The 20,732-nt window shown below is 52.1% G+C and overlaps 1 protein-coding gene across 1 annotated transcript in view; it reads left to right on the forward strand.

Annotated features, from left to right (window-relative positions):
- The window catches only part of RASSF5 (Ras association domain family member 5), a 65,096-nt gene that overhangs the window by 14,448 nt on the left and 29,916 nt on the right, over nucleotides 1–20,732 (forward strand). Inside the window, exon 2 of the mRNA XM_032317906.1 lies at nucleotides 10,034–10,155. Within this exon, the coding sequence (XP_032173797.1) occupies nucleotides 10,034–10,155 (122 nt within the window). The remainder of the gene's footprint in view (nucleotides 1–10,033; nucleotides 10,156–20,732) is intronic.

Raw genomic sequence — 20,732 nt, forward strand, 5'->3', positions numbered from 1 at the left:
AAATGAAAAATAGTGTCGCTCTTGTAAAAAAGACTGAATCGATTTAAAAGTAGAACGAACGACAGATGACTGTGGGAATTACAGCTACAAGAGGGTGTCAAAGTTACAAATATCGGAAGTGTAAATAATAGGAAAAACCAGGGGGTGGGGGCCCAAGAGCCGGAGGGAGCGTGCTGGAGTCGTCCCAGCGGGGGGCCAGTTAGTACCAGCTGTGGCTGAAGCATGCGCTGCTACAAATGGCTCAACCCTATAAAGCGTGTTTATATATATATATATATATTTTTTTTTTTTTTAAAGATTTTATTTATTTATTTGACAGGCAGAGATCACAAGTAGGCAGAGGCAGGCAGAGAGGAGGAAGCAGGCTCCCCGCAGAGCAGAGAGCTCGATGTGGGGCTCGATCCCAGGACCCTGAGATCACGACCTGAGCCGAAGGCAGTGGCTTAACCCACTGAGCCACCCAGGCGCCCCAGCGTGTTTATATTTTTAAACATATATACGTGTATGCACGGGACAGGGGGCATGCAAATGTGGTTCAGGATCAGCACCCCCAAAGACTGACATGGCACGAAACAGACCGTGTAGAAAGGTGTCCTGTGGCCCCCTCCTGCCCCCGCTCCAGGGAGGGCACCGTCTGCGGCCTTCCTCACTTCCTGCATTGTCTGTCTGAACTTGTGAACTGTCCTGCCCTCTTTTGCCACACCTGCCCCTCCTCAAATACCACCCCACCCCCCCCAGCTCACATCCCCAGCCCTGCCTGGCCACAGCGCCTTCCTTTTGTGGCTGCTTTTGGCCTCAGGATGTGTGGTTGTCTTGGAGGTAGATGATTAATGGGCCTGCCCGAGAGGCACACCCCCCCACACACACCCGCCCACACGGGGCAGGACTGGGCCTCTGCAGGCCAGCCTGGGCACCCAGGGTCTACACCCAGAGTCAGCCAGGCTGGTAGGGGACGAGTCACGGGAGAAGCCAGGCTCAGGCATTAACAACTTACACCTGATGCCTAGCAACCAAGGTCTCAGAAAGAATCTTATAATCTGCTTTGGTCCCTGAGCAACAGGGCGGGACCCTTTGCCCTTCCTTTCAGCACAGACATTGTCACTCAAAAGCGCTTGTCCAACCCCACCCAGGCCTGCCACATGCTGGACCTCTCCGGTCGCTTTGGGAGAGGATGAAGACCAGGATCTTGGGGTGGCCTCATGGCCTCAGTTTAGCTGAGGCGTTCCAGAATCACCCCACCTCTGGGGCACTCTCTCTGCTCAGCACACCTGACCTGGGGGAGCCTGCTTCCCGTAAAGCCTGCCCACCCCAGCCCTCTGTTTTACGTGGGAACTGAAAGTCCGATCCGACTGGGGCGTGTTCAGACGCATCTCCTCTTGGCGCTTCCCACAGAGACCGAGGCCTCCCTGTGCCCAGCGGCCCACCTTCCCTGTCTGTGGGAGGGACCTGCCTACAGTCTCTGCCTTGGGATGTGGGGCCTGGCTTCCAGGTTGTTCCCCTGCCACTACGACGGCTTTTGCTGTTGGCTTCCTGGCCTGCTTTCTGGTCCATTCCATGGGCTGTGTGTGTGTGCTGGATGGCGTTGTGCAGTGGGGGTGGGGAGCAGTGCTGCGTCTCCAGACCGTCCAGCCTAGGGCAAGGGGGTGCTGAGTACCCTCGGGGGTGGTCTGGCCTCCGAAACAAGAAATTACAGTATGTGGTCTCAGCAGGGCTGGGGTTTGCAGGCCTTCCTGGAAGCACAGAGATGCAGATGTCCCGACCCGACTGGCTGACCTACGAGGCAGACAGGGGTGCCTCTCCGAAGTAGGGAAGGGTCACCCCTCACCAGGCTAGCTCTGTGTCCACGTGGCACCTCACTCATGCAGGGAGCTGAGCCCTAGCGCCTCCCTTCTTGGAGAATAGGGGTTCAGCGGAGGTCTGCCCTTGCTTGCCCCACCCTCACTCCGAAGTTAGCCAGGAGTATGACAAATGTATAGATGGTGTTGTGCTGGCAGTTGCTGCAAACCTCCAAGCCTGACAAACCATAGCCTTTACCTTTCCACCCTCCAACACAACTCCCCGCTCACATCCCTGGCTTCTCCTCTGGACGCATCAGTGGCAACAGGTCGGAGGAGCTCCCTGGGCAGTCGCATGGTTCTTCTCCCTGCAACAGTCTGGGAGAGGGCCCCGAAGGAGAGGGGCCAGCACCACACCCTGGGGCCAGGCCACCCAGACGCAGGAATCCCAACGTGTAGAAGGTGATGACTCCCCTTAATTGAGCACCTACTATGTGCCAGGCAGTGTTGGATGCTCTACCTCTATTCTCTTTAATTTTGGCAACAAATCTGCTGGCCAGGAAGATAGGACTGCTTCCATTTTGCAGATGAAGTCTTCGAGGCTAAATAAATTCTCTATTTTACTGAGGTTAGGTAAATTGCCCAGGCATCTCATACCCCATTAGAAGCAGAGTTTGGGTTCAAACCCAGATGTGTGGGACTCTGGAGGCTGGATTCTGTGCATTCCCCAGCTCCCGATGAGGGGCTCCATCCCCTGAACCTCTTCGCAAAGACCTCCTCATGCCCAGCACACAGCGCGCCTTCAGGTACCCCATGGTCTAAGGACTTCTGATTCGCAGCTGCTGAGTGGGGCTACTTGGTGCCTCTGTGAGGCAGGTGGTGCTGAGAGCCATGTTTAGAGAGTCAGGCCAGAGCAAGCAGACAGGATGGTTGGGGTCTGGAGCTCCCAGGCTGAGGGTTTTGATTGGGCTGGGACTGGAAATGTGAATGGACGCTTCCCAGGACGCGGTGGGGACCTCAGGGAGGAATGCTGTGGCCATGACCTGCGGGGGCAGAGGGAAAAAGCACTCGCTACTCAAATGCCATTGGCTCACACTATTTTCTGGGCTTGGACCAGCCACCCTGTCCCCCAGCCTCGATGACGCCACCCGACCCGGCCTCAAGTAGTGAAGGGTAGGGGAGACAGGACCGAGTGAAGAGGATGTCTCTGAGGAACAGCTTCGCAGAAAACAGGGCTAGTGAGAAGGAGTCAGTTATGGTGGATTTTCTCGTCAGCTCTGCTGCTGACTCGCTGGGAGGCTCTCACCCCTCCAAGTCTCGGTATGCACATCCCTAAACTTGGAGTAGACCAAAGGATCTGGAAACCTATGTCCACACAAAACCCCACAGGTAGACATTTATAGTAGACTTGCTCATAGCTTCCTGGAAGCAGCCAAGATGTCTTTTGGTAGGTGAAAATGGAGAGAGAAGCTCTGGTCCCTCCATACGATGGAATGCTTCTGTTCAGCACTCCATGAGCTTTCAAGCCATGAAAAGCCACGGAGGAACTTTAAATGCGGTTCCGAAGTAAAAGAAGCTGATCCCAAAATGCCAACAAGATGACATTCTGGGGAAGGCAAAGCTCCAGAGGCAGGAGAAAGATCAGTGGTTTCCAGGGGTGAGGGGGTGGGAGGGATGAACAGGGGGAGCACAGAGGATTTTTAGGGCAATCAGGCTACTCTGCACGACAAATAATTGTGGGTACATATCGTTACATACTTGTCCAAACTCACTGGATTTACACCACCACCATCACTAAACCTGAAGATAAACAGGGGCTCTGGAGAGTGACATGCTAGCATAGGTTCATGAGTTGTAACAAATGTGCCCCTGGCAGAGGGCGGGGCGGGGGGCCGGACGGGGATAATGGGAATTGACTAGGAGGCAGCCGGAAGTACATGGAGGGGCTCTCTATACTTGTGGTCAGTTTTGCTTCAAACCTAAAACTGCTCTAAAAAATAAAATCTATTTTTAAAAATAGGGAAAGCAACATGTCCTACAGGCATAGTATTGACTTTGTGAAATCTTGTATACAAAGCATCTGGCATGCATACAGCGAGTGTAGAAAGGCTCTTTGCTGTTACTGCAGTGTAGGTTACGTGAGTTTTCTTCGTTCCTTTTCTGTAGCATTTTTTTTCCTGTTAGCAAAGAATGTATCTTCATTGTGGAAATTTAGCAACGATGCAGAGAGGTAAAACACTTGAAATCCCATCCTCTGAGCAAACATGTCCCCTTCCTTCCAGGTAGCTCTCCGAACAAGGTGTCTAGCCACATGTGTATTTTTATATAATTAGAACTATAGAACATGACCTTTTTTTTTTTTTTCAAGTGATATGTTTGTGGACATTTTCCCAAGTTGACCAGTATCAATCTGCCTCATCTTATATAACGGCTAAGTAGTATGTATTTAAAAAAAAGAGCCTAACTGTAGCTGGCCACCTATAGGTGGGTATGGGTATTTCTAGCAATTTTGTTGTCATAAACAACCATGAGACGAACAGTTTAGTGAAGAGATATTTAGATACAAATAGATACACACTCAGGATGAATTATTGTAGGAGATTAGTATCTGAGACGTAAGGACCTTCTCATTTATCCATATCCCCTGAATATGGGACAGTATCTACTTGGTTAACAATTTTCTTTTCTGAAACCTGAGTAAGACTGTAGAAGTTCAAATATTGGAGGGGAGAGGGGAGGAGGGAAGGGAAGGGAGCCATCCGGGGGCAGACAGGGGTGCCTCTCCGAAGTGGGGAAGGGTCACCCCTCACCAGGCTAGCTCTGTGTCCACGTGGCACCTCACTCAGGCAGGGAGCTGAGCCCTAGGGCCTCCCTTCTTGGAGAATAGGGGTTCAGCAGAGGTCTGAGGGTGCCTCGGGACCTTTTGCATCATGACTTAGTGGAGGTCTGGAGGAAGGTCAGTGGGTCTGGGCAGGATATGCACAGACAGGCTTCTGGAATGATGATGCTACCTTGGGTTTTGGCCAGTTAATAAGAAGAGTTAATACGTATTGAACTCTTTGTATCAGATCTTGTGTGACTTTTACCTGAGTATCTCATTCCATTCTCACGGCAACCCTGCGAGGCCAATACTACTATCCCTCCACTTCACAGAGAGGAAACTGAGGCACAGGGGACAGTAGCCTGAGATCAGGTCAGCACTCAGACTCTGGCCTCTGCTTTGGTAAAAGGGAGAGCACCCGTCCTCACTCTGGTCACCTACCTGGTTCACACCAAACCCCTTCTGAATGTTTAGTAGTGTCAGGTCCTCTCACATACTGAGCAGGGCCCAGAGCAAGGCTCGAAACTTGGAGGGCAGTGTTGCTGAGGGTCCATTAACCCGTGGGTCCTTTGCAAGAGGGCCTGAGGTCTGAGGGGAAATCTTGGGGTGACATAGAGAGGGTGCTCACTGGCCAGGACAGCAGGCAGGCTGGAGGCTGCAGGGTAACGGTGTGGGGGTGGGTGCGTGCAGTGGGGGAAGCAGGCCGGTGGCTGGACAGACAGGTGCAGGGGTGTTGGAGGCGATCTGGGTGGTCTCTGAGTGGCCACAGCTGGTCCAGCCCAGAGAGTTGTGTGGAGGGACTCCCAGTGCAAGAATGGGAATCCCTTGAAGTGTCCTGAGAAGGTCTGAGAAGGGACCCCTGACATTGGGGATTGTCCCCACTGACTTGCTCTGGAGGACCAGGACAACCCTGACTTCTGCTTCTTATGTTATGTTAACTTAGGTTAATACTGCATTTTCTAGCACCAGTTTGTTTTTGTTTTGCTTTGGCCTGTACAGTCTTAGAACCAAATAACTCTACAACTAAAGCCACCTGTGTGTTGCTTTGAAATGACTAGCTGGAGGAAGGTTGGTGAGACCAACCGCAGATCACCACCAGGAGCTGAGCTGAGGCATCTGCCTGGCAGGGCAGGGCTGGGGCACAGGGGTGGAACGCTGACCGAGGGCCCTGGTGCAGTGCTGTGCATCAAGACCCCACCCCGAACCCTCATGGTAGCCCTGTGAGCTGGCTCGTTCCCCTTTCAGAACTGAGATTAATGCTCAGAGAAGTTCAATAACTTACCCAAGGTCATGTTGCTGGTAGAGTGACTGAAGGCCAGGTCTACCTCTAAGTGCATCCTCTTGCCATCAGACCACAGTATGGGCCGGGTCCCTGAAGGCAGAAAGGGGGAAATAAGAAGGTTCGTTTTCAAGCTGACCTTCACCAAGGCGGCCTGGGGTACCCAGAGAATGGGCTTAGGCTCTTAGATTCAGAGGTTGTCATGCTTCCTCCTTGGGCCTCAGAAGTGGCTTTGGCCATACGGGGCAAGAAGCTGGTCTTCACCGAGCCCAGAGTGACTGTGAGAGTGGCCTGAGGCCTCGCTGCAGACCCAGAGGTTATCCTGGGTGCAAGCCTCGCCCTCCTCCCATGCCTTGGCCTCAGAGGGAGTTAAGCAGAGAGCTCCATCTTGTCGTGGGGTCTGGTGTGCAACTCTGGGGTGAAAGGGCTCGACGTTTCCTTATCAGACTCACTTGACATTTCCTTATCCAAATCCAAACAAATGTCTGTTTTAAGTCACTAGCTCATGGTGCTTTGTTACAGGAAAACTGGGGAACTAATGTCATCTGGGTGCTGAGGGCAGGCCCTAGCTGCTCCTGTCCATCCTGGCTCAGGGGTCCCTCCTCGGACAAGGAGCCCTTTTGTGATTTGTCTCCATTATTTCTCCTTAGGGTTGGCCCCTCTGTTTCCATAGGCTCCTCTTCCAGGAGCTGGAGGCACATTCATTTTCTCCAAAGCAGCCCCTGGGAAGGGGGCCAGGGGTTAGAGCTGCAAGGGAAGGGCAGAGCCCGGAAGGAAGGGATAATAATTCTATTTTATAGATGACAACACAAGGGTCAAGAAATGCCAGTTCTCCCTAAGATACTCCGATTAGAACGTAGGAATGTTGCTCCCTGATCTCTGCTGCCTCTGGACGGGGAGATCCTCATCCTATCTGTTCTGTGATGTCGGAGCTCCCTGCCCCTTCTTGGCCCTGTGACATGGGAATACGCGTCTCCGGCAATCTGGTCCTCTCTTCCAGCTCCCCAGACCCTGCCTCACCCAGAAAACTTCCCAGACTGCTGTGGCTGGGAGGGGCTGCTGTGCCCTGAGCAGGCAGGCTTCCTGGAACTGTTGGGCAGTCAGGCCCTTCCCTGTGCTGTCCTACTCGTTAGTTATCTTCAGGCATGTGTGTCCGGTCTGCCCAGGCAGCCTGACTTCCCCAGGGGTCCTGTCTCATTCCTCATCACCCTCAAGTGTAGGGAGGTCTGTGTGTAAGACATTGGAGTTGTTGCCAAAGATGGCAGTGCTGGCTGTGCAGGGACGACTGAGCCGTTCCCAGGTGCCTCTGTGGCTCTGTGCCCCCCAGGGGACCTCTCCCTTTCTGTGTCCAGACTGAACACCAGCTGAAGCCTGGAGAAGGCAATGGATACCAAGGAGTTATCTTGGTAGCCGTCATGGTGAGCTGTCTTGGGGGAAAGATGGCCTGCGGCGGTCACCCACCTAGTCCCAGGGGAACGCAGCCCTGCCTCTGGAACCTCCTGGATCTCTCCAGCGGAGTATGTCAGGCCTGCAGGCTTGTGGGCCAGTGGGGCTTGCTTCTGTGTTTGGATCAGGGCATGGGGCTCTGACTTCATCTCTGCTGTCCTAAAAGCCCTGGGCTTAGCATTTCCAGGGGCCTGCAAGTATCAAGACATGCTCCCGTGGTTTTGCTACAGTCTGTGATTACACGGTCTGATGGAACAACGTCGTTGGTGCTCAAATGTGCTTTTTATAAAACCCCCGATACTCTTCCTGGAGTCTTCTGTTCCCTGGCTCTGTCCAGCGCGGCGTCAGGACTGTAAAAAGGAAAAAAAAAAAATCTTCCTGAGGTTTTCGTGCTGTTTTCGGGGGCATGTGTGTGTTTATGTGTGTCAGAGAGACAGACAGATGGATAGACAGAATGTGAGAGAACTGGACGCACAGAGGGACCTACAGAGCCTGTGTCAGCAGTACCAGGAGTTCAAAGAAGAGACTAGAAGACCTTCTCCTGTCTTGAGTCGCTTCCCCATTTGTGAGCTGGCGACAGCTCTTGCCTGCTGTAGAGTTAGGAGAGCTTCTAGTCCTTCCTTCTCTTCCTTGTTTCCCCTGCTTGGCATCCCCGTGGCATTCTTCACCGCTCAGTGCGCTGCCAGAGGTGGTACAGGTGCGTCCCAGGAGCGGAGTCCCAGAACAATGCTCCTCTGTGTGGACTCTGGCCTCGGCTGTTCACCCCACTAGGCGTGAGGCTGTCTTTGTGCGGGGCAGGGATCTCCTACAGGGGCAGGAGGCCAGAAAGGCATGTGGGCACTTGGAGGCATGGGGTGCCCCTCAGACAACGGCTTCGCCATTCCGTCCCCAGGTGAGGGGAAGGCTTCTATGAAGGAGAGTCAGGAAGGCTTAGACAGGGGTGGGGTCTGAAGGAATAGATGTTGGCGGCCTTTGGCAGGAGGCCTGTAAGTCCGAGAGCTTCGAACTGCCATCCTGGAAAGACGGCCGGGGGCTTCAGACCATTGAGTGAGATGGTTACGGGGTTCTGGAATCTGCGTGTCTCTGCATTTGTGTGCTCTCTGGCAGACGTTCATGGCAAAACCTGTGGGAGGAATGTGGCCCAGGTGCTCACCTTTGGCGGCGGGGGGGCGGGGGTTAAAGGGAGAGGGAAGCTGGGGAGAGTGGGGGCCTCCCTTCCAAACTCCCCAGAAGAGTGGGAGAGGAGGGGACCCACCCCTGGCCCAAGATGGAGGGTGCTACAGTGGCTTTCGAAGGAAAAGTCCAAATGGGCTGGTTTCCGGAACTTGTTATAAGGAAGGAACAGAGTGTCAGGAGCCTGAATTCTTTTTTTTTTAAATTTTTTTTAAGGTGTTATTTATTTATATGAGAGAGAGAGCATAAGCAGGGGGAGGGGCAGGCAGAGGGAGAAGCAGGCTTTCCCTCTGAGCAGAGAGCCCGATGCGAGCAGAGATCCCAGCACCCTGGGATCACGACCTGAGCTGAAGGCAGACACCAACCAACTGAGCCGCCCAGGCATCCCAGAACCGGAGCTCTTACCAGCCAGAAGTGGTTCCCAGGTTATCCAAATGAGGGCGGGCTCTCTTACCGCCTGCCACGAACCCTGCCCACACCCGCCCATCCCCACACACCCGGCTGCAAAGTCAGGAAGCCAGCCCCCAAGAGTGACTTCACACCCAAGCTGGAGGGTCTTCTGGCTGAGCTGTGGCACCTCTAGGACAAGTGAGCCCAGGAGGCTCAGCAGCTCTCTGTGGGGGCCCCACTGAAACCGGAGCAAGTCCGAACATTTCACCTGCTGGTGGGCATGTGTGGGTGTCTTTAGCGGCCACCGGTCGCTTCACAGCTGCCCTCTGCAGTACCGGCCGCCTGGCCGAGCCTCGCTGGTCCCAGCAGAGGCTGAGCTGGGTGTCACTGGGCAAACTCACTCACCCCTCTGAGCCCCGGTCTCCCCATCTCCAGAGTAGTTCCCAAGGCTCTTTTCAACCCTGGAAATTAAGTCCCGCCTCCATGGAAATGAATATTGTCTATGAGACGTATGCTCTTCCATGGGGCACCTATGGGGGATGTTCACCGTAGACCCTTTTATCTGGGTTAGAGAAGCCACCTCCACATTTTGAGCTGGGTAGGGTTGGAGACAGGCAACAGCCCTTCCTGTGGATGAAATGCCTCTGTCCCTGGAGGCACTTTTAATTTGTTAAGACCTGTTCTCCCCTGGAACCAGAAACTTCCTTGTGCACCAGGCAGGGAAGCTATTACCTGTATTTTACAGATTGGCAGAATGAGGCCCAGAAAAGTGAAGTCTTTCTCTGGGGGATCCATGACCCCCCGGTGATTAATATAAATTAGTAGAAAGAGCACCAGCCTGAAGTCAGACAATCTGACCTTGAGAAAATCCCTAAGGTCCCTAGACCCCAATTTCCTGTCTGTGAAGTGGCAGTAATCATGACTGCAAGGTTACACAAAATAATGGAGGTGGAAACAGTTTGCCAATGTGTAAAACACGCGTTAACTCTCAGCATCTCTGCTGGCCCCGGGCTCTTCTCCCAGCTGCCGCTTCTCTCCTGCACGTTCTTCCTTCCTGGAGCTAAATGCAGTCTCCTGGGGTGTTTCTCTGGGTGGAAGTGGGCAGGATCCTACCTGACTCCTAACCTCCCGGTGGTTCTTTCCTTCCAGACTGTAAATTCACCTGCCACCCGGAGTGCCGTCACCTGATCCAGCTGGATTGCAGTCGGCAGGAAGGCCCATCCCGGGACAGACCCTCTCCAGAAAGCACCCTCACGCCGATCTTCAGCCAGGTAGGGAGCAGAGCTCCAGGACCGGGCGGGGAATGGCTTCTGCTGGTAGCCTAGGCTCCACGTTCTTTGCCCAGGAGCTCTGGTCAGCATGCATTCCATGCAACCTGGATGCTGGGGTCCCCTTCTGGCCAGACACACCCCTTTTCAAGGGAACAGCAAGATGGAACAGGAACAGTGACCCCGAGAAGTATGTAGATATTCAGAAATCCTCATTAGGTCTCTCCAAGTACAGGGCCTGCTTTGACCTAGGATTCTAAGCCAGAGGTGCAGGTGTAGTGAGGATTGAAAGGAGAGAGGGCTCCTGAAGGTCCCTTGAAGCCTTGTGGCCCTGGGGCAGTGGGGACTTTGGGGCTGAGGCTCTTCAAGCATATCATGCCGTGGGCCAATCAGGCAGCCAGTCTAGATTCAACCTCAGAAGGGCCAGGCAGATATTCTTTCCTTGTGTTAAAGAACCAGGGAATTGATGTGTCTAAACTTTGATGTCTAGGATTTGGAGTGGAGATGGGAGAACATTTTCTGATTCTTGCACTGAACAAGGATTTATTGAGTGTCCCCTGTGTGCCGAGCACTGGGGAGAGCGGGGATCGTAAATGATACATCATTGCAGTTCTTACCCACAGAGAGCTTACATTCTGGCAGGGGAGGCAGAATACAACCAAGTAGTGTATACCATGATGCATGTTGCAATGGAAAGTATGAATCAAGTGTTCTGAGTACAGGAGGCAATTGGTTCTGTTGGGAGAAATCAGGGAAGGCTTCCCAGAGGAGGTGACATTTGATCTGATCCCTAATGTATGAGTCCATGGTTGCTAGTCAAGGATGTAAGGAGGGTCCCTAGATACCATTCATTCTTTCATTTAGCAAATATGTTTTGAAGGTTGACTGTATGCAAGGCCCAGAGATGCCAAGGACTTAGTGATGAAGGGAGCAGACATGGCCCCTGGCCTCTTTGGGCTGGCAGCAGCATCGGGGAACGAGATAATCAAATAAGCACCATGTTTATGAGGAAAATGCTCAGAGTGTTGTGAGAGACGATATAGGTGCTGAACGACTGGTTATTTCCTGAAGAGAATACCAGTGGCCCTGGGAAATCCCAGGTCGGCCCCAAATCCCGAGATTAGCTGACCGCAGTAATCACCACCCCCCACCTCTTTTCTCCCACGAAGAAAGCATTGCTAGAAAGCAAATATGATGTATGTTTTTATACGAGTGAGATTGAACTGACTCTAAGCTCAGTATTTTAAAAACTCTTTGCCTTTTCCACACACTTTGGAATTGTAACTATTTATGGTGTAGCCTGAAGGTAGCCAGGCCTCCCGGGAGGGCCTTGCCCCATGAGGGGTGAGGAGGAAAAGGACCTCCTCAGGGACCTCCCGAACCCTGGTGACTGCTGCAGAATTTTGCTGAAGGTTTGCCTTATGAGAAGGAGGAGGGTGGTTACACAGCACACCGTGTGGCAACGTTTCCTAAAAATGTCAGTTTCTGGAGACATTTTTTGTTGTCACAACTGGGGTGATGCTACTGGAGTCTGATGGGGGAGGCTAGGGAAGCTGCTGACCGCCCTCCACGACACAGGACAGGTCCCCACAACAAAGCATCGCCTGACCCTGAATGTCCACAGTGTGGAGGTTGAGAAAGCCTGGCCTGGAACAGGTTAGCCTGGCAGGTGAGGGGGGCGGAAGGCCCCAGGGCAGGCCCTGGAGTTTGCTCTATACCTCGTCTCCTGCTTGGGATGCCAGCAGCACACGAGGCCTTCCAAGTCTGAGTCTTTGGAAGCAGAGTGGCCCCTTCTCCTCTGTTGGGAAGAGGACGCCACCTCAGAACCCTCTGGAAGCTGAATCGAGGACGTGTCTAGAGTAGATCCCCCACTGAATTATAGAAGGAGCCATACAGAACCACGTGGGGGGATCCAAGTGTCCCGCATGGGTGCCGAGCGGCCCCCAGCCACCGACGGCCTGGAGTGGGGTTTGCTCCCGGCTGGGTCAGGCTGTTCTGTTTGCCTTGGCCAGGCCTGGCCGCCTGCTTCAGCACAGCGAGGGCAGGACCGAGCCTTCTATCAATAAAACCCGGGCCGTGCTCCAGGCTCACTCCCCTTCTCTAAAAAGCTTGTTTGTGCTGATTTCCGCCTTGAGTTGATTTTCAGTTAAATACCAGGATGGAGCTTTCTTTCACCTTGACACAGTCACCTGGGCTGACCTAGCTTCATGCACCAGCGCCGTCTTCCCGGGGGGCATTTGCTGTGGCCCCGTCTGAACTCAGCTAGTTTGGGGGCCGTATGGCTGCTGGGGGGCGGGGTCTCAATGTCATGTCCTTTCTCCTCTCCACTCTTTAAGGAAAAGAAAAATCACTGATTTTCCTCCAACCGGAGGAGATGCTGTTGGTTAACTTTTTTATATTTTCCTCCCGTACGTTCATACATTTTTCAAAACATGGTTGAGATCACCCTGTAGATACGTTTTTGGCATCCCCCGTTGGAAAGCAGTAATCCCAAGGTTCCAGCTGTCTTCTCTCTGCCTTGCCGCCTCCTGCACGGAGGGAGGGAGGGGGGCAGGAGTGTGTGTGTGGGGGGGAGGCAGAGGTGGACTCAGAGCCCTGGCTGCAAGCTGACAGGGCCATGTGGAAGACACCCAGGGCCAGCAGAGGAAGGGCAGCTGCCTGCCTATGCCTTCTCCACCACGACACTGTTGCTTTTAGAGTCTTTCCTTAGAGGTCTCCAAGGTCTGACACATGCGATTTTTCCTTAAGCACCTAGCAAATTTCCTTCATGTGCACCCCAGATCCCTTCTTCATCTGAAGCCTGATTCCTTTTTTTTTTTTAAAGCCTGATTCCTAGAGAACATCGTTGGCCTTGGCCAAACAGCACAACAAATTGCCAGTATGGCTGTAGCATCCCAAAGACCTTATGCTTCATGTGTTCTTAAAGTTGCTCCTCTGGTGGAAAAACAAAACAAAACAAAACAAAAAAAACAAAAAAAACACAACCAAAAAACCCAACCCTCAGGGACTCCCCAGTACCCTCACGATGGCGTGTGAGTTTGCCAGTTTGGTCCGTGCCTTTCATTGCCTTCAGGGAAGCAACCCCCAGAGTGGAAGTTTCTGGCCTCAACTGTTGATTCTTATAACCCATGGCAGGCCAGGGTGTTCCTGGCAACCTCTCTCTTGTCTCAGTACATCGGATGAGCTGAAAACATAACCACTCTTCCTTCCACTCAAATCACAGCGGGTTGACATCTGCCGGGCGTGGGTTCCCTCCCCTGCCCCTGCCCCTTCAGGAGCGGGAGCGGCCCCTGGAAGCCAGCCTCCCGGCTCCTGGCCGCACAGCCCGGCCCCTCCCTCGGGAGCTCCCAAACCTTGCTCAGGTACTTTCCTCACTTGGAAGCCAGCCATAGCCATGTTCCACCTGTGCTACTATTTACCCAATATTTCTCTTTAAATAGATTCATTTCATTAAACTTAAATAAAGCGTGTGTTAAAGGAAATTTAGAAAACCCTCAAATCACTGGTTTGATGTACGGAGGATTTTTTCCCCCTGACATGTGTTCAATTAATACTTACTCTCTGAAATGAAAAGAACAGTGTGTTTCTAGGGACGACCTCAGATTATGTCCACGTTTGTCTAGCCGGGCATGACCTTCCGGATGCCATCAGTGGGACACGCCGCAAACAGAGGATAGTGTCTTAGGTCATTGGCTCTTTGATGACCAGGGCCCTGGGTCCAGCTGCTGCCTAAGGGGCACTGTAAGCAGCGGAGACAGCCTGGGTAGCTGGGAAGAAAGTTCCAGCTGTCCAAGCCAATTCTAAGGCATGCATCCGAAGGAGAGCTCAGTCCATACGTACTGTGGGGAATAGTGCAAAGCAAGAACGAGTGCCTACCCCGCCCCCCCCCCCCCCACAGGACAAGCCTATCTGTATTTTGCACACATATGTCTGTGTGTGTTAGTGTAGAGTGAGGGCTTGGACACCACCCGGCAAACCACTGAAGAGGTTTCACCTTGGGGGTGGGTAAGAGTCCCAAGGGGGTAGAGTTAGATTCCTTTCAGCTTTTGCTGCTTGCATCAGTGCTGCTTGAATAACTGATGCTTTCATCTGTTTCCAGGGTGGAAATTTTTTTTAAAGCAATAAATATTTTCTTAAAGAAAGCAACGAGCTTCACAGTGGCAGAAGAGCTAGGTTCTGATCCAGACTGTGTAGACAGCACACTTGCTATGTGGCCCGGGGCCAGCCTCCTAGTTCTCTGGGCCTTGGGTTTCTCCCCTGAGGACTGGGTGGTGTGCTGGGTGGTGAGGGTCGGGGGGGAAGATGTGTGCGAGGGCGTGTGCAGACCAAGGCCTGCGAATCTGCAGGTAACGTGGGAGGGCTGTCTCTGCTGCCTCCAGTAACCCAACGGGAGGGTCGGTCCTGTCCTCCCCATGATGAAAACCCGTGGTGGCTTCCCACGGCCCTTGAAATCAACCCGAATCTGCACTAGGGCAGAAATCCTTCATGGTCTGGCTCTGCTAGCTCTCCAAAATGCCAGAAAGATGGGTTACTGTCCTGGACCTACAACCAGGACACTATGACTCTATAACGGTCCGCATAGTCTATAACTCTGACTCTATAACGGTCCGCAGCCCGTTTGCTTCAAGAATAAGAGTTGCCTGTTGCTCCCCTCTATAGACCAAGACGTACACACCAAAGGGACAGCCAGGCGGCTTCCCAAGCTCCAGGGTGGATCAGTCGCACGGGATGCCGTTCTGTCACCACCCTCCAACCCCCACCCTCTGCAGTCGCTGCGTGGTGGTGACTCAGCTGGCGTGGAGAGCCCAGTTTCCTGGCTCCTGGCCCTGTGCTCCCCTCCCACAGGCATGCCACCATCTCTCTCTCTCCCCGAGGCTCTGCCTTTCCAGAACCCTGGTCACTCCTGCCCCAACCCTCTGCCGGAAGGCCCCGTGCTGAACCCAGAACTACCACACGGGGGAGCCAGAAGCAAGTCGGGAGAAACTGGGAGGCGGGGGTTTGTCCCTGCGGGGCGGCGCCTGAACACACACTATGGAGGGACACCTGCAGGCACCTCCTCGTGTTCTGGGTCCTAGGTCTCCTCAGAAATGCTTCCCAAGGGTGTATCACATTGGATTGTGACCGGTAACAACTTTGTTAAGGCACACCTGTGCCCTGTCTACTTGTTTTATCCGTTATTGAAGGAGAGGGACTGAAATGTCCAAATATAATTGTGCCTAAATATATATATATTATTATATATATTATATTATATATAAGCATATATATAGATATATATCTATATAGGTTAGGTATATAGATTTATCAATATCTACAGATATCTATATCTATATCTATATCTATATCTATAGCCTATTTCTCCTTAGGCTTCTATCTTGCTAAATTTTGAAGCTCCATTATTCATTACATAAACATTTAAGATTATGTTCTCTTGATTAATTGACCTCGTCTCATGATGAAATAACCTTCTTTATCCCTGGTAATATTCTTTTTTTTTTTTTTTAAAGATTTTGTTTATTTATTTGACAGACAGAAATCACAAGTAGGCAGAGAGGCAGGCAGAGAGAAGGAAGCAGACTCCCTGCGGAGCAGAGAGCCCAACTTGGGGCTCGATGCCAGGACCCTGGGATCATGACCCGAGCCGAAGGCAGAGGCTTAACCCTCTGAGCCACCCACGCGCCCCTCCCTGGTAATATTCTTGACTCTGAAATCTACTTTGTCTGATTTCAATACAGGCCACTCCAGCTTTCTTTTGATTACTAGGAGCATGATATTTATAAATCCATCCTTTCACTTTTAGGCTAGGTTTGTCTTTATATTTAAAACTCATTTCCTGTAGACAGCAAATAGTTGGATCTTGTTTGTTTTAAAATCCAATTGGATAATCTCTGCCCTTTAATTGGGTTATTTAGATCATTTGCATTTAATGTGATTATTGATATAATTAGATTTTAAGTCTATCAGCTTTCTATTTTTTTCTCTGTCCTTTCTGTTCTGTGTTCCTTCTCCCTCCTCCCCTACCCCCATCTTATTTTGGATTAATTGAATATATTTTATGACCCCATTGTATTTCATTTGTTGTCAGCCCATCCACATGTGCCAAAGGCAGGGCCAGTCCCCAGCTGTCCTGTTCCACTCTGGCTACATTTGAGACAGCTTCTCCACCTTCCACAGACTTCCTTCCACGCTCTAGAAGCCAGAAGTGCTGGCCCAGGCTGTCAGTGATTCATCTCCGCTAGACAGCTGCCTCTCACAGGAGCTGCCCCAAGGCCTATCTGCCTCAGGCCAACCCACAGAGCTTGCTTCCAGTCTGGCAGAGCGGAAAGTCTTCCCAACCTGAGATCCTGGCTCTGAGGAGGGGCAGAGCTCTAGAACTTATTTCTCTAGAAATCCTTAAGTTTTGGAGACCTTTCCTAGGTGTTCATCACAGCCCCACCTCCTCCTTCTACCTGTGAAACAGTGGCTGCCTGAGATGTCCTCTGGCTGGGCCAGGTCAGTCCCGAGTTTCTGAGGAGGCAGCTTTATATGTGTCACGGTGAGAGAGTTGTTTGTGTCTTACCCTGGAGACCACACTGCCCTGGGTAACTGGTCTTGCCTGGAGAGGGGCAGATGAGAGATGGGGATTGTGGGTCAGAATCATCTTTTGTGATTCTCTAGTCTGATGAGAAGGGGGACAGTTAGAAGGTAGACTCCCCGGTGGCTGAGTCAAACCTGGCAGGAGCTGTTTAGGACCCGTGCCTCTTGGTCTGGGCTAATTTCACTGCATTCAGTGTTTTTAAGTGGAAGGGCCCTGTCAAAGCTCTTAGGCTAGCAGCCAAACAACAGAAGTGCTGTGTGGGCTAGGACCCGCGAGAAAGCAAATCTCCTGTGAGCCCACCCTAAGAGGTGTGTAGCCGCTCACCTTTTATGACAGGAAGTCGTCTGGGGAGAAATTGAGCTCTTCGCTCTGCACAGCTGGTTTAATGCTGTAAAACGAAGCTCTCGGGATGGAGAGTGGAATTCTTAAGGTTCAACACCCCCCCACCACCACCACCAAGAGGACATCTGGGAAAGGTTGCTTCTGACAAACGTGGAGAAGGTGGAGGCCGTCCTGTCGGGATTGGTGAACATGTGTCAGGAAGAGGGGAGGACCCGGGGGGTTTTGACAGGCAGAGAAAACAGCAAAACAAACCACAAGAGGGCAGGGCAGCTGCCAGGAATGTGAAACAAATTCCGCACAGCTTAAGGAGGGAGGCTGTCTTGTGGCTAGAGGTGGGTGTGAATGGACTGCTGGCTGGCCATGGGTCCGGAAGGGCCTTGAAGGGCCTTGAAGACCTGCTCCAGAGTTTGGAACCTCCCGGCAGGCACTGGAGAGTTGTTGGATGAAGGACAAAGATTGTCGTGGAAAGCTGTCGGACATAGGCGCTCTGGGTTTGAAATCAGATCCTACCCTTTACTTGCTCTGTCACCTTGGGCAAATGAACCACTCTGAGCCTCAGTTTACTCATCTGCAAAATATCTCCTTGCAGGGTTGTGCCAATCTGGTGAGATCAGAAAATGTATAAGAACTTGGCAATTTTTTTTTTTTTAATAAATTTCTCTTGTTTTTTTTTTTTTTAAGAATTTATTTATTTGACAGAGAAAGATCACAAGTAGGCAGAGAGGCAGGCAGAGAGAGAGAGAGAGAGAGAGGAGGAAGCAGGCTTTCTGCAGAGCAGAGAGCCCGATGTGGGACTCGATCCCAGGACCCTGAGATCATGACCTGAGCTGAAGGCAGTGTCTTAACCCACTGAGCCACCCAGGCGCCCCAAGAACTTGGCAATTCTAATATAACTTCTTATTTCCTGCCGTTCTATTAGACTGTGTGGTGAGAGGCAGAAACGATGTCTTATCCAGGCCTCAGTCCGAACTCCTAGTTTAGTACTTGTCATGTAGAAGGTGCCTGGTAAATATTTCTTAAATGAAAGGATGAAAGAATAAGCGACTAGAGCTGGGCACAGAGTAAGGAGTATAGTGCGGTGATATTCAGTAACTATTAGTTGAAATTTGAATAGAAGGTTTTATAATAGAATAGCCCTGATCAGATCTTAGTACAGAAGGGTGACTTTGGCCACAAGGAGGCGGGGAGTTTGGAGAAGGCTGAGAGGGAAACAAAGGAAACTTCTAGAAAGCTTTGCAATAATCTACATTCATGGCATTCGTTGAGCGAGGACCTACTCATGGTGAAGGAGCAGGGGGAGGGGAAGCAGGGAATAACGAGCTCAGTTTCGGACTTGTCGCCCGCGAGGCTTCAGAGGGGAGCCCCGGGTACTCGGTGAGCTGTGGCTGGAGCTAGATGTAGCTCCACCTGGGGCTACCTGGAGGGAGAGGGTTCTGAGGCACGAGTCTGTGAGGTAGGATGGACACCACTGGCAGACATCAGACTAAGCTCCTGGGCTGGGGGTGCGGGGTGCCAGGACCAGAAGACTCAGTGGCTGGACCCTGGAAAATCCCAACAAGCTGACGGGAAGACAAGACATAGGTAGGCTGGGAAAGCAGGTCCTGCGTGGTTTGTGATGGCCTGTGATTTCAGGCAGGAAGGTACTACGGGAGCAATCACGTACTATTACGGAGTGTTCCAGAACTGGGTTCTGAGGTCAGACCCGCTGGGTTCATTTGGCTCCACCATGAACCAGCATGTACGACTATGTGCAGATTGCTTAACCTGCCCAAACCTCCTCCTCCTTTCTGTAAGAGAGAGATAAGAACTGTAGCTTCCTCATCAGTTGGTTGTAGGGAATTAAATGAAAGGATACACACGAAGCTAGCCGTACGAGGCCTGCACGTACCGGCTAAGAATAATTTCAAACTCTGTTTCAGGGATCGAGGGGCACGTCACCCTGGTTTTCAGCCTCTGAATGTGTTGGTAGGTCACAAGGCCCCCCCCATCTGACCTCTACCCCGACACCCTGCAGCGGGACAGCGGGGGAATCCTCGGGTGCTGAGCGGCTCCAGACGCCGAATCAAGCCGGAGTTGGAGCTGGGATAGAGTAGCAGCTCCCGGCTCCCGGTCTTGTGATACTGCTTTTCTGGAACACGCAGAACCACGCGGTGGATCAAATGAGGGGATCTGGGCACATGTCAGGATCACATCTGAGAAAGGAAGAAAGCTTAAAATAGTGTCTTTCATCATCTGAAACTTTGAGCCAGGAAAGTCACCCACTTCACCATCTCAGTGGGGCTTCCGGAACCCCAGCACGATGCCTTGGATTTAAGGCTCCCGAGGCTTAGGCTGCAGCCGGAGGTCCAGACGTCTCTTCCCCGGCTCAGGGACAAGAACAGCCAGTCCCTGTTTTTTGCATGTTCCCCGCCAGTGGCTCTTGCGTTCCCCTGCCCCTTCTCCCCCTCTCCCAGGTTCTCAGTGCTGATTACTCATAGGGAAGAGGTGCTGACGGGGTCATTAGACACTGAAAGGAATCCAGTCTTCCTCTCTTAAGGCCCCTGGAGCTTCAGTCTAGACTTTTCCTCCTAGAGGCTGGCCAACTTTATTGTGTTTGATCTTTGCAGATTTCTTCGAATCCCAGGGTCCTCACCAACACAGTCTCTGTGTTGCTGACTTCTTACTCATGGCTCCCTTGCAGGCCTGGAGTCATAGGCAGGTGGAGCGGGGTGGGGGAAGGACACTAACTTGGAGGGAAGAGACTTGGGAAGCAGGAGCTGTGATGGAACCTGTTATGTCCCTCACTTTCCTACCTGTGAAATGGGTATAACAACCTGCTCTCAAGGTTCTAGAGCTGGCCAAGCAGTGAATGGTAAAAAGGCTTACAGAAGCCCTATTCAGACAGCAGCAAATATGCATAATATTTGGAATGGCATGTAGCTGCACCCTAAAAGAACACAGTGTCACTTAGAACTTCTCCTAACCAGGTCTCACAGCTGGCGTGTTGCGCACAAGAAGAGAGGCATGCCAACTCCTGGGGCACTTTGGTTTGGGGTTCAAAGAGGTTGTCACCTGCTGTCTCTTAGGATTGTGCCTTTTGAATGCGTGGCATTGCAATTGCTTTGCAGAGGTCCCTGCGTGACTCCAAGGACACAGTGTGGCCACAAAGAATCTGGGCCCATTTTTTCCTTAAATATTGGATTCCCACAGAGCCAGGAGGTTCCTTTGATAAAGAGAAGTGTATTTCTTTGCTGGCTGGACAAAACAGGCTACTGAGGGCCCGAGGCTCATGCAGGGGCCCCCTCCCTGCAGCGTTCATCAGTCAGCATTGGATTTGGAGGTACTGGTGAGGCTGACACGATTCTTTTGCCTGAACTGCTGTCTCTGGGGACATCTCTCCCTCACCCCCAAGAAACTAGCACTAAAATACTCATTTGAAGGAAAGATTGTTCCAGACCAAGCCAGAGGTTCTTCAACCCTATGAGCGGTGAGCTCTTCCTCCCAAAACACCCAGTAGCTCACTGTAGCCCACCCCCCAGCTGCTCACCTGCACTTGCTGCTGGTGTGGACCGATCTCCTGAGCCCAGGGCGGTGGGCAGCTTTCAGCTGTCTTGTGCTCCTACCTGCCAGGCGCTCACAGGCTTCTGGGAGAAAGACTGTGTTGGAGGATGGAGCCAAACTG

Source organism: Mustela erminea, chromosome 17, assembly GCF_009829155.1.
Source record: "Mustela erminea isolate mMusErm1 chromosome 17, mMusErm1.Pri, whole genome shotgun sequence".
Lineage (NCBI taxonomy): Eukaryota > Metazoa > Chordata > Mammalia > Carnivora > Mustelidae > Mustela > Mustela erminea.